This window comes from Oratosquilla oratoria, chromosome 10 (assembly GCF_046742065.1).
Source record: "Oratosquilla oratoria isolate Oo_2021 chromosome 10, ASM4674206v1, whole genome shotgun sequence".
NCBI lineage: Eukaryota > Metazoa > Arthropoda > Malacostraca > Stomatopoda > Squillidae > Oratosquilla > Oratosquilla oratoria.
The window spans coordinates 28,613,156-28,625,655 of NC_134786.1; the positions used below are offsets into that span (position 1 = coordinate 28,613,156).

Sequence of the window (12,500 nt, forward strand, 5' to 3'; positions counted from 1 at the left end):
CATAAGCAAAAAAAAAAAAAAAAAAAAACTGTGTTATTAAATATCTCGCATACCCATATATTTTTCATATTGTAAGGATCAATAGATTGTCTAGTTGGAGAAAACCACAATATACTTTTGTATTTCCTTACTATATTTTTGCTTCAGTGTAATAATTAACACAGCAAACCTTCACTCATATTCTTTTACTACCCCCCCCCCCTTGGGCATAGGCCTTTTCGCTACCCAGAACCAACCCCGAACGACCTGAGGAAAGGGGACGGAGTCAGACGTGAATAACAAGGAGCAGTTTCCATTTATGGTCAGATATATCCATATAGACGATTGGGTGGTGGCAGCGTATACCTTGATTTTTTTATTTCCCAAATCGTTCTTATGTGGGTATCTCTGATCACTCCCATTGGAGGTGCTCTTGGTTAAACACACATCGCAGATCGACGGCACCACAGTAGTAGTAGTAGTAGTAGTAGTAGTAGTAGTAGTAGTAGTAGTAGTAGTAGTAGTAGTAGTAGTAGTAGTAGTAGTAGTAGTAGTAGTAGTAGTAGTAGTAGTAGTAGTAGTAGTAGTAATAGTAGTAGTAGTTGTTGTTGTTGTGTCCACGCACATTTTGAAGATCTTTGATCTTCCACAGTGCATAACATCAACAAAATTTAAAAATAGCAACACTGCCCTTAATTCGTAAAGTATGGATGAAGCACAGGGTCATCCTTCATCTCCGAGGTGTAGAGATGGGAGGAGGTGGGCGGATGGGTAAGGCCATAAGTGTATACACAATGTAGGTAGGTTCTTGTTTCATTATCAGTCTTTCTCGCTTCAGGAAATGAAATCTATTAAATTGTTACTCGTGCGCAGATATTAGGTGTTCAATCTTGCTTTTATTTTACTCGAACAGGTCATTTGCAATTAACTGTAAGCGTGGAAGATTCATCTAAATCTGAAGGTCTACACGCCAAGTATTTACACATTGTCGTTGTTTAATACCTTGTAATACAGTGTAGTAAAGGGTGTAGCACTACATTCCTGTAGTAAAGGAATGCTGAGGTCATTTGACATTGTGCCTCGTGGCACGTTCGATTTCAGTTTCGGTTACTACCACTTGCAGATGTATGGCATTTTCCAGACTAAGAATAATTCTAGCCTCCAGTTTCACTGGCTGCAAACCCGTAGCCGTACAACTACAAGCAGAGATCTTTAGACCCTACACAGGCCTCTTCCGAAAAATTGGTTGGGTTGTTGCCTGTATTCTATTAGTATGAAAATTTTTCTGTTATTGGTTGGTAGGAGGGAACAGTCACCGGTTGCCAGCTCTCTTTTTATAAACAAGTGAAGGAATAATGAAGCTGAATGAGAGATATCTTGGGGTCGGTCTGGAGACCAGATGTCAGCCTCCTGGGGTCACACATCTAGATAGAGGTGATGTTGCTGGGATTTTAGGGGAGATGATTTTCTCCTACGTCCGTCTCGTAGGATCACTATAAGATGTAATATTTTGGCTATAGCTCCCCCATATATACATACATTGTTTTACTCATGTATTTGTCAACGTTACTAGACGTTGGATCAAAAGCCTTCAAGTAATATTTCCATCTAAAAGACTCGTATCTTTTCCCCATCACTCTCGCTATCTGGAACATTTGGAACTGAAACTTAAACCTTGCTCAGTTACAACATATCACTTCACCTCAACCACGACAATGACAGTGTGTACGTTAACCAACACATGACACCCACTTGCAAAGACGGAGGACAAAGGGTATACAGGAAAAACGAGTTGCAATTTTTTTTTTCAAAATTCCTACACGGTTTCGATTCACTGACTGCACAGCTGGGCTGAGAATAGCCGACTCGTCAGTTATTGTGGATATAGTAATAGTTTTTCTTGCCATAATATTTTCTCAGGGTACGTTTGCCGAAGGGTGAAGAAACAAGAAAGAAAAAATAATGTCCACTGGAATTCTCAGCTAGATCGTCATGATATACCTTGGAAAAGGAGACAAGTTGGTTATATTTCAATATGCATATATGACTACACTCACTGAACATTACTCTTAGAAGGACATGAATATAAACGAGATTTATAAACAAATAGGTAAATAAGGTTATTTAGTTATTCACTCACCTATCAACACTACAAAGACAACAGTTCCACGTTTCTTCAGAAAGAAATCAGCGGGCTCGGGGATAGCTGCCAGCTGATGTGAGGTTGCAGGTTTCTAGTTGTGAAACTTGAGACAACAATCATCATTACTACTTATCTGTTTTGATTTATAACTCGGTTCATTAAGTCATTTATCAATTTACGTTTCTGCATTTGACCTTATTAGCTAAAGATTTCCATTCTTCATGGTTTTCCACTACATACAGCCAATCCGTTGCCTCTGATCTCTCTTTTAAAAGACCCGTGGCCTTCATTACAAACAATTGTAAACCATTCCAATCCTATACAGTGGAAATGACATAACTGACAGGGTCATAAAAACTGGACTTGAGATCCATGTTATTTTCTTCTCTTATCCTTGAAGTTTCTTGCGTCCATCAAAAGTCCCTAATCTCGGGTTTGCCATCTTGTATGTATTGATACTCGAAAACAACGATAGGGACATGAAGGACCATCTCCCTGTCACCAGTTTTTAAAGTGTTCACTGTGAGGTATAACCCTGAAGGGCCGATGCTCTCAGGACTGAGCCCAAGGGCCACTTTTATTATACTCACTTTTTAGTTAAGGAGAACTGGTAGCCGACGACTGTCTCCTCTCCTAGCGAGGTGATGACAGAAACAAAATTATATTCATATAACAGAAAAAAAACACGCTTCTTTCTGGAGAAATCTATGAGCGTTGAGGACCTTTGGTGGTGCTGCAATAATTGATGGATTGATTGACTGATTAAGAATTTTCGTTACAGGTGACGGCGATACGATGGTTGGACGGCCATAACTATCCTCTAGAAACTCACTCAAATATTACCGAATACGTACTAGCAGTCAACAATTCTGATGGAACATTGGCTTTACTTAGCCATGAGGAAAGGGCCAGGTGAGATCAGTTGCCTAGGATGACCTTAGGTCAATCAGCACAAGCACTATCGATCTACAGTTTATATGTATGCATGTACGAGTATGTATCATGTCTGTATTAGCGGTTCCCATTTTTTTATGACGTCTCCTTTACTTTCTAGGAAATCCTCATTCTCCCCACGAATGTATGAATTGGTGAAAAAAATTATAATGATTATATAAAAAAAAACATAGTTATATCACGGAGGTAAAAGAAACACTCCATCAAATGCAGTTACTCCATTATACAGTATATGTGTATGCGTGCGCGCGCGCGCGCATGTGTGTGGGTAATGCTGTGTGTGTATGTGTGTGTGTATTCACCATGGTCTTTGGATCACGTGTTGGACTCGCGATCGACAGCTATTTCCCTCCCGGAAGAGAGCTCAGAGCTCGTATGACCGATCTATGGGTAATGCTGTGACCTTACACGCACACATACACCCAACTCCCTGCCCACGAGAGTTGGAGTAACTACTCGAAGCGCAGCGATGGTGTGTGTGTGTGTGTGTGTGTGTGTGTGTGTGTGTGTGTGTGTGTGTGTATTCACTTTGATCACTTTTGGTCTTTAGATCACGTACTGGACTCGTTATCGACAGCTATTTCCCTCCCGGAAGAGAGCTCAGAGCTCGTAAGACTGATCTATGGGTAATGCTATTACCTTACATCCACACACACCCCAACTCCCCGCCCGCGAGAGTTGGAGTAACGACTCGGAGCGCAGTGATACTGAAATTATTTCAGCCCTGGGCGGGATTCGAACCCAGACCGCGTAGTGACAGTCGGAGACTCTACCAACCGCGCCACCGAGTCGGTGTGTGTGTGTGTGTGTGTGTGTGTGTGTGTGTGTGTGTGTGTGTGTGTGTGTGTGTGTGTGTGTGTGTGTGTGTGTGTGTGTGTGTGTGTGTGTGTGTGTCGCGCGCGCGTGAGTGAGTGACTGAGTAAGAGTTTACATGGAATATTTCAAACTTTAACAGACTGATTCACGCTCCCCTACTATTACTATATCTCTTAGGGGACTGGGATGTCCCCAGTTTGGGAATCAGTTGTCTATATGAAGTAGTAACAACTGAAACAAGGCGGATTGGACATGTGCCAACAAACTACCCCCAACCCCATAATAATAATGCAAACCCACTAAGCTTATACCTACTGGCTTCTTCTATATCTGTCCATTCATGTTTACCAAATCTATTCTACCTAACTTGTTTTACCAAAGGAGGGAAGTATACTGTAACAGAATTATGAAAACATACATTTTCCGTGTTTACTCTATCTCGTTACTATCAACTAAAACGTGGAATATCACACACAGTCTGGTTTTCATTCCCACCGCCTGTTGCGTTCAGGTGATAAAGGGGCACATACAAGTCTTTCAAAATGTTAACTTTCAACTAATATGAGCTTCACTTACCTTGAGACGTGATGTAAAGTGACCCAGAAGAAAGAAAAAATCCAGCAAACTATTGTTCTACGTATGGTTAGGTTTGATTATATACCTGGTCCTTATTGTGAATTTTTAGAAGACTGATTTCCAATATGTCGTCGACTTTTTTGTCTCGTTTCTACTAGGTAATTAATATATTTTCAAACATGAGTCACGTTACGACAGAAGGGCTTCTTCATGCTAAGGAAAATATACATGTTAACATAATTTTAAAATGGTCATGGCTTAGTTGAATAAAATCGCTTGCCTTTTGCCACAATTAAACGACAATTACCTCTTGGTACGGAGAGCATTGTTCAATAAAAGGGGGTTGGTAGTGTATACGTGTTATTTAAAGAAAAATAAATGGGTGCATTTAGGAGAATGTTCGGTTATTCTTTATGGCACGATAGCAGCCATAGCTAATGTTAATTAGTAACTAAATCATCTAACAGTACTGGGAGTTTCGGTCTTTCATATATATATATATACTAATTATGATATACTAATACATACACATGCACATGTATTATGATATAGTTTCTTGACTTTATGCATCAAACCACGTTACGGATCGGAAGGTCTCCTGCCAGCACGTTTTACCAATGTAACTGTTGTCATATAGGATAACTTATCATTGACAGATTTGTCGCTCCTGTGGAAGTATTTTGGAAAAAGGGTCTTTCGTGGCTTGCCCTTCCTACAGAGGCATTCAACACCATGGGGAGCTACTGCAAAACGCTCCTGTCACAGAGGAGCCTATTGGATTACATCAGCCGCGAACGGTTCAACGTTGCCATTGTTGACCTTCTGTACAATGAATGCAGTTTGCTTGTAGCTCACGTAAATGGTGAGTTGATTGATTTACTCTAATGTTACTTATACTCCGTGGCTCAGCTAAGCAGTCATCTACTCTGATGTAGTCATGTGTATTTATCAGTTAATTTTTTGTTTGCTTAAACGCTGTTGTACTGAGGGTACCTAGGTTTAAGTATTGAATATCGTTGTAAAAAAAATAATAATAATAGAAAAAAAATAAAAGAGAGAGAGAGAGACAAAAAAAAAAAAAAAAAGAATACAGGATAAGATGACTTTATTAAAATTTTTGTCTCTCACTACCACCTACCTTTCGCAGCCCACTTTCTGTACTATCCAACACATCCATATTTTCCGTATGGATTCATTCACACTCACGCATTCACACTCAGATCACAAACCAAATACTTTGAAGACCGACTACTAAACTTCTTACTGCATCAAATCCTTACATACAGTCTTACAGAAAAATCCCTTCAAGAGAAATAAGAACCACAATAGTACGACTGCGTTCAGGTCACCAACCAGCTCTAAAACAATACCGATTTAGAAAAAAGCCTGGTCACTGACACAAATTGCACTAGATATAATCATCTCACAAAAGATATCGAACACCTCATCTTGCACTGCCCCATCCAAGCCTTACCTAGACAACAACACAATATTTCTTCAATGAGTAACTTATGGGCCAATTCGGAGAAGGCAGTCTCCGGATTGGCCCATAAGTTATCTGGAAGCCGTGGGTTTCCCGCAAGAGAGACATGGGGCAACGGATTGACCGATTCTCTCCTTTCAGAGGTTCCGGTGATAGGCTACTGGGGAATGTCGTTCACTGGACTTGAAACAGGGCTGACAGCAGCTTTCAACGCACCCTCTTCCATCCCGTCAATTCTTTCAAGAAACTCCCATGAAATGACATTCATGCAGCGTATGCATAACTTCATCTACTACTTTATTAGCAAAGCCGTTATGCAGGTAGGATTCATCTCGAGTCTACTCGTTCGTGTTGGCACAAAATTGCATACATACATATACCAAAAACACATTTACACCCATATAAGGGAGGTGACCAACTAAGTCATGCACCCGCGCTTCCCCTCATCCACGCCTATTTGTTTTTCGTTTCATCTTAGTTATTTGTGCATAAATGCACACACGCACACATGTAAACGCACACACATACACATACACACATATGTACACAGGCAAACATGCACACATGCAAACGCGCGCACACACACACACACACACACACACACACACACACACACACACACACACACACACACACACACACACACACACACACACACACACACACACACACACACACACACACACACACACACACACACACACACACACACACACACACACACACACACACACACACACACACACACTATATATATATATATATATATATATATATATATATATATATATATTTGTATGTATATACATATATATATACATATATATATAAATATACATATATATAAATATATATATATTTATATATGTATATACATATATATATACATATATATATATATAATTCTAAGCCATCAACATCCAAGGAGACTCGTGAAGGCCGTACCACGTTTCAATTTCTGCATGCTGGCCTTCACGAGTCTCCCTCGCTATTGATCACTTAGAATTAAAGTGTATTGTGATTAATAAAGAAATTATATCTGTTCACTAGGACCTATTTAGTGTTGTGTGTGTATATATGTATATATATATATATATATATATATATATATATATATATATATATATTTATATATATATATATATATATATTCCAAATTCAATTTATGCACGAAATTACTCAAACAAGTTACTATGTGTGATATATGTGATATGTATCCATGCTCAAAATAAACCTTATAAATACTCTAAATTATTAAAATAAGCAGGAGCTTTCTTTAATACAAATGTAACATAAACTTACGTTTACAGCCCACAGAATTAAAAAGATATTTTTATAAAATATTTTCTCTGTCTCTAAAACCGATGCAGTACCTGTCAAGCACCTTCATTCCGCACATGCGTAGATTCCAGCCGGATTGCCCGACATCATCAGAATTATTGAGTAACATTTCTGGAGCACTTATCAACTCGGACTACGCCCTGGATTACCCGCGTGCCCTTCCCCCTACCTATATCAACATTGGCGGCCTGCAACTGAGAGATCTAAGGCCACTACCGAAGGTACGTGCACCTTTTCGATGTTAAAAGTGATCTTCAACATAGGAATTTTCTTGAACAGATGCGATTCTATGCCAAGGGAATGTATATGTGTATGTATGCATACACACGTTCATACGTATAGCGGCATGGGTTAGCGCTATTTATGCAATGCTCTGTAGGCCGTTTTTGTCAATGGATGATAAATTGACGCGCCTAGAAGAGATTTATTCTGCCCTTAGCTTATCCGCCATTTTCTGGAAGGGGAGGTCGTTAGGCATGGAAGAGAAAAGTCCTTACTCCCAACTTAATCCCTACGACCTGGGGAACAATAAATATTAAATCAAGGTCCCTGATTAGTTTAGGAACTGCTCACTATCGAAGCTTATGGAAGTATGAATCTGGAGCAGAATTCACAATTTTAAAATCATTATTATTTTACTTATATTACTTTAGAATGACATGTGCTCAGTGGGACATTTTCTTGTTGTTTTCCCAGGACCTTGAGGATTTCATGAATTCTTCGGGTGAGGACGGAGTGGTCGTTTTCACCATGGGCTCCATATTCGACCCGAAGGTGATACCGGCCGAGGTTCTCAGCGCTTTCATGGAAGCTTTCCGGAGGCTCAAACAAAAGGTTGACACAATTTCTGGGCTTAAGGGCCTAAGTTTCACATGGTTACTGTAACTCAATTGTATATACGATTTCTGTTGTTTGAAGGAATAATTCAATGAATGTGCAATGAAAAAGGTGCTATTGAAGTAAGTTACAACAACTCCAGTGAACTCGGATGGAACTCATTAGACTCAACTGAAGGAAAATAATACTAGTTGATGCAATGATTTCATCAGTATATTCCTCGTTCATAAACAACTAAACTCCTTCAGTCCTCAACTAAATGGTGTTCAGGTATTAGCCAAACTATAGTTCTTTAAAGGCGTCTTTAGTTTGATTGACCGAACGCGACCCAAGAGATTTAAGGAAATACTATTGGCATTTTTCCTTAAATTGTTTTCTGTTTATTCTACCTTCACTGGAAGTGGTCTTATCTTCACCAGGTGTAGACTTCAATTCAGATCAGGAGTTTTGCTTACAGAATTGGTATCATTTGTGCGTTATGTCTTAAGTTTTCTTTTTTTATTCTATGACAGCGGTACATCGGGGAGGAACTGGCACTATTACTGAAGAAGTGAAGGACAAATTTCATTTAATTTAAATAAGAAGGATTGGAAGGGATTAGTATAATATGGAGTGAAAGATGTGAGGGTATTTTTTGTCCATACCTATCTACCTCATTTTGAGGGTGATGACATTTAAGGTGGAGAAAAAGTAAGCAAACTAAGTAAACTTGTCCCTCATCATGCAATCATCATCTTGCCTGTCCTCAACAGGTGTTGTTCAAACTGAACACCGACGTCGCCGACACTCCGCCCAATGTGAAAATAATGAAGTGGATCCCACAGCAAGATGTCTTAGGTAAGCAATTGTTTTGTTGTTAAGACTAAGACCAAATGATTCATCTTAAGCTATTGTGCAGTGGTAGTGGTAACTCAAAAACATAACTGAAACCAGAGAAGAAGTGTTTTTGATTCATTCGAAATTTCGTTATCACCAACACTAAAGTTAGAAAAATTTCTAACTGTAGTGGGGGATGGGGTGGTGAGGAAGTATGTATGAGAAAAAAAAAAATGACGCAGCCCGAAGGGATTTCTCCCCGTCTTCTCCTTTTCTGCATGAGGGGACGGAGAGGGGGGTCGCCGAATTTATGAAGCGGTCTTGCTGTGGATGTGCTGTGTCTTGCGACACTACTTCTGACCCAGGGCGGTGGACAGGGTGCAGGGATGACCCGTCATCCAAGAGGTGCCATGATAAGAGGGAGGGAGGAGGGCGGAGGGGAGTGGAATATGTAGGGAATGGAATGGGTGGGAGTGGTTTCTATACCTTTTTCTTTTTGGCTACCCCCCGTGTAAAGGAAAGCCTTTGGTATATGTATGTGTACCTTATTAGGCTAGAATATTCATAATCACCAAGACAAGTAAGGTAGGTGTCTATGGTACGTGATTACGTAACATAGACACAAGACAAGTAAGGTGTATCTATTATATACATTTAGATAGGATAACTGCCTTGCATATGACAATTTCAAATTCATGATTGTATTAGGTGTGGAGTATTGTACTTCGTGAGGAATATTGTATCTCTTCTCTATCTGGTTAACAAAATTGCTGCTCCACAACTGGAACTGTGATCATCACAACCTATCATACTTGCTTTTCTTATTTAGAAAGTAATTATTCGATTCCATAACGTATTGATTTAAGTCCTTTCGTTCTAGAAGGTAATTTTCATTAATGGGATTCTAGTGGAATTCTTTCATACATCTGAGGCGATTTTCACCAAGCAGTTGTATTTCATTCTTAAAACATGGTGAAGGACCTCATTAACCAAATTAGTTTAGTATTTTCGAGGAACTATTGCTGTACTCCTTATTTTTAAAACGTGACCTCTGCTTAACTTTTTCGAAGTTCACCAACTTTTTTCTTTCGGCTACAGGACACCCGAAGACAAAAGCCTTCATTACGCATTGTGGGATGCACGGCGTTCTTGAGGCCCTGTACCACGGTGTGCCCATGGTGGGCATGCCCATCTTTATTGACCAAGGCGACGTTATGACTAAGATGTTAGACAAGGGTGTGGCCGTAGGTATTGAGAAGGGTGCTTCGGAGGACGAAATCTACAACGCCGTTACGGAAGTCCTAAGTAACTCGAAGTGAGTATTTCATATACAATAGTCTGAAGCTTCAATGATATAAAGTTGTGAGTCACCTTTGGGAGACTATACGTTAATTCGACACCGCTGGCTTGAGTGATGTAAACTTAGGGATAGCCCTTGGGAGACTATACATTAATCCAATCCCACTGATTTTGTTACAGGTACCGAGAGAATGCTAAGAAAGTGTCTCTGCTTCTACGAGATCGAACCAATACGCCAATGGAACGCGCAACCTTGCTAGTGGAGTACATCATGCGAACTCGAGGAGCTGACCATCTTAAAGTCTCGTCAAGGAATCTCGACTTCATCCAGTTCTTCAGCCTAGACGTCATCGCGTTTCTACTTGTTCTTTTTTGTGTGGTCATATATATGTTGATTATCACTAAACGAAGGTTATTTGATGGATTAATCTGCCATCCCACCAAAGAGAAAGAAAAGGTTTTGTGATATGTTTTATAGGAAGGAGGGACCTTATTATAGTTTGTGAGGTATAAAGGCAATCCCTTTACAAAGTGTCCATTTATCATTCTGTTGCCTGGAAGTATGTGCTAACAAAAACATGTTAGAAGCAACAAAATCTCATAAGTAAGATCATGCCAGTTAAGATGATGGAATATGCTAACTGCTGATCAAAAGTTAAACTCATTCGTAGCTAAGTCCACTGATAGGAGTGAGCTGGGTGTGAATTCGGGACCCTCCAACATAATACACCACTCTACAACCAAGCCACGGTACTCTCTATCTGGTAATCACTCAATCAATTCGTTGCCCCAGGTCTCTCTTACAGGAGATCCAAGATTCACAGGTAACAGATAACAACAACCGGAAGAAATATTGTGTTGGCCTGGGTATGGTTAGGATGGGGCAGTGTAGGATGAGGTGTTCGGTTTTCTCGTGTGTGAGGTTGCATCTGGGCAGTTTATTTCTGTATCTAGGTCTATTTTATGCTGGTAAGTGTGCGCTGGAGGGGTAATCATAAAGGCGCTGGTTTCGTATTTGCTTAGTTATGGGTACGAATCTCGCTCTTCTCTCTGATTCCCAGCAGTGACCTGCTCCAACAATCCAAACGCACAGGGCAAAGATGACGGTTTTGGCCGCAGCTACGCGCCTCCTGGCGTAGGTTCTTCACCTTCAGTGTCTTAGTGTTAGATGATGACCTGGACACAAACGTGCTAGCGTGGTTCTTGCTTCTCTTGGGAGGGTTTTTTCTGTTGAGCTGATGGAGTGGGAGGAGGGCTCGATGGAGTAGGGAGACTAGTGGTCGGTCTCTGATCGTCGATATTCGAATCATGATAAGTCATTAAGGTGAACCTTTTATATTCCAAGACTCCTTTGCACAGACAATGTGGAACTTCCAGACTCCCGCAAAATTTGCAAGCTGTAAAATCAAACAATTTTCAATGCCTAGACGATGAAAATGCCAGTGTTGATTGCTTAGTATTAACAAATAGAAATCTTTCTCTCAGACAGTGAAAATAACCACAAAGTATTGACGGCTCAGGACTAACAAATATAAATCCTTATTCTAAACACACATATCAAATACCTTTTCAATAAATACGAGGAGGCGTAAATAACCTGTTTTGATTAATGCTTCCTAAACAAGTTGCTCATGTTGAACGATTAGTTGACTGTTTGGCCCCTCAAAAGCTTGGTCATTTGACACGAAAAATAACTTTGATAGAAAAGGATAAAAAAAAAAAAAAAAAAAATCATTCAGGCTAAACACCTACATACCTGTGTAGGCCTATACATGGATAAAATCCTAAGTTGAAATAAAGAAACAGAAATATACTCATAAAGAGAAATGAAAAGCGAAACATATTAGAGAAAATATTGTTAACATAAACGCTGAAAAGTAATATAATGATAACCTGAAGAAAAGTAACGTATCAGTGACGAATAATTACACAATCCTTATTTACTAGTTAAAAACACACACACATTGATAATAGCAAAATGAAGAAGGAAGGTAAATAAAACTCAAAATCAATCAAAATATATACTAACGAGCAAATAAAAGACAAAGTAGGAGTATTTAATATATGTATCTGTTTTCTATTATATTCAAGATCTTGTTTTCTCTATTTCAAACGACTGATTGATAGATAGAGTTCGTACTAGAGGATTTAAAGGTGAAATCGCAATTCCTTTTACTTCTTTGGATCCTTTTACTTCTTGGATCTCGCTCGCTCTCTCTCTCGTGTGCTCTGTGTGTGTGTGTGTGTGTGTGTGTA

The 12,500-nt window shown here is 39.6% G+C and overlaps 2 protein-coding genes across 3 annotated transcripts in view; one reads left to right on the forward strand and one right to left on the reverse strand.

The window, feature by feature from the left end:
• The window catches only part of LOC143029174 (UDP-glucuronosyltransferase 2B33-like), a 77,912-nt gene that overhangs the window by 64,506 nt on the left and 906 nt on the right, over positions 1-12,500 (forward strand). Inside the window, exons 5-12 of the mRNA XM_076191680.1 lie at positions 2,904-3,034; positions 5,125-5,330; positions 6,093-6,271; positions 7,322-7,513; positions 7,989-8,126; positions 8,882-8,966; positions 10,044-10,260; positions 10,425-12,500. The exon at positions 10,425-12,500 is cut by the window's right edge and continues 906 nt beyond it. Of these exons, the coding sequence (XP_076047795.1) occupies positions 2,904-3,034; positions 5,125-5,330; positions 6,093-6,271; positions 7,322-7,513; positions 7,989-8,126; positions 8,882-8,966; positions 10,044-10,260; positions 10,425-10,710 (1,434 nt within the window). The 3' untranslated portion in view covers positions 10,711-12,500. The remainder of the gene's footprint in view (positions 1-2,903; positions 3,035-5,124; positions 5,331-6,092; positions 6,272-7,321; positions 7,514-7,988; positions 8,127-8,881; positions 8,967-10,043; positions 10,261-10,424) is intronic.
• The window catches only part of LOC143029175 (uncharacterized), a 155,061-nt gene continuing 154,813 nt past the window's right edge, over positions 12,253-12,500 (reverse strand). For both annotated transcript variants that reach the window (XM_076191682.1, XM_076191681.1), the window contains exon 6: positions 12,253-12,500. This exon is cut by the window's right edge and continues 2,952 nt beyond it. The gene's annotated coding sequence lies outside the window, so the exon portion shown is untranslated.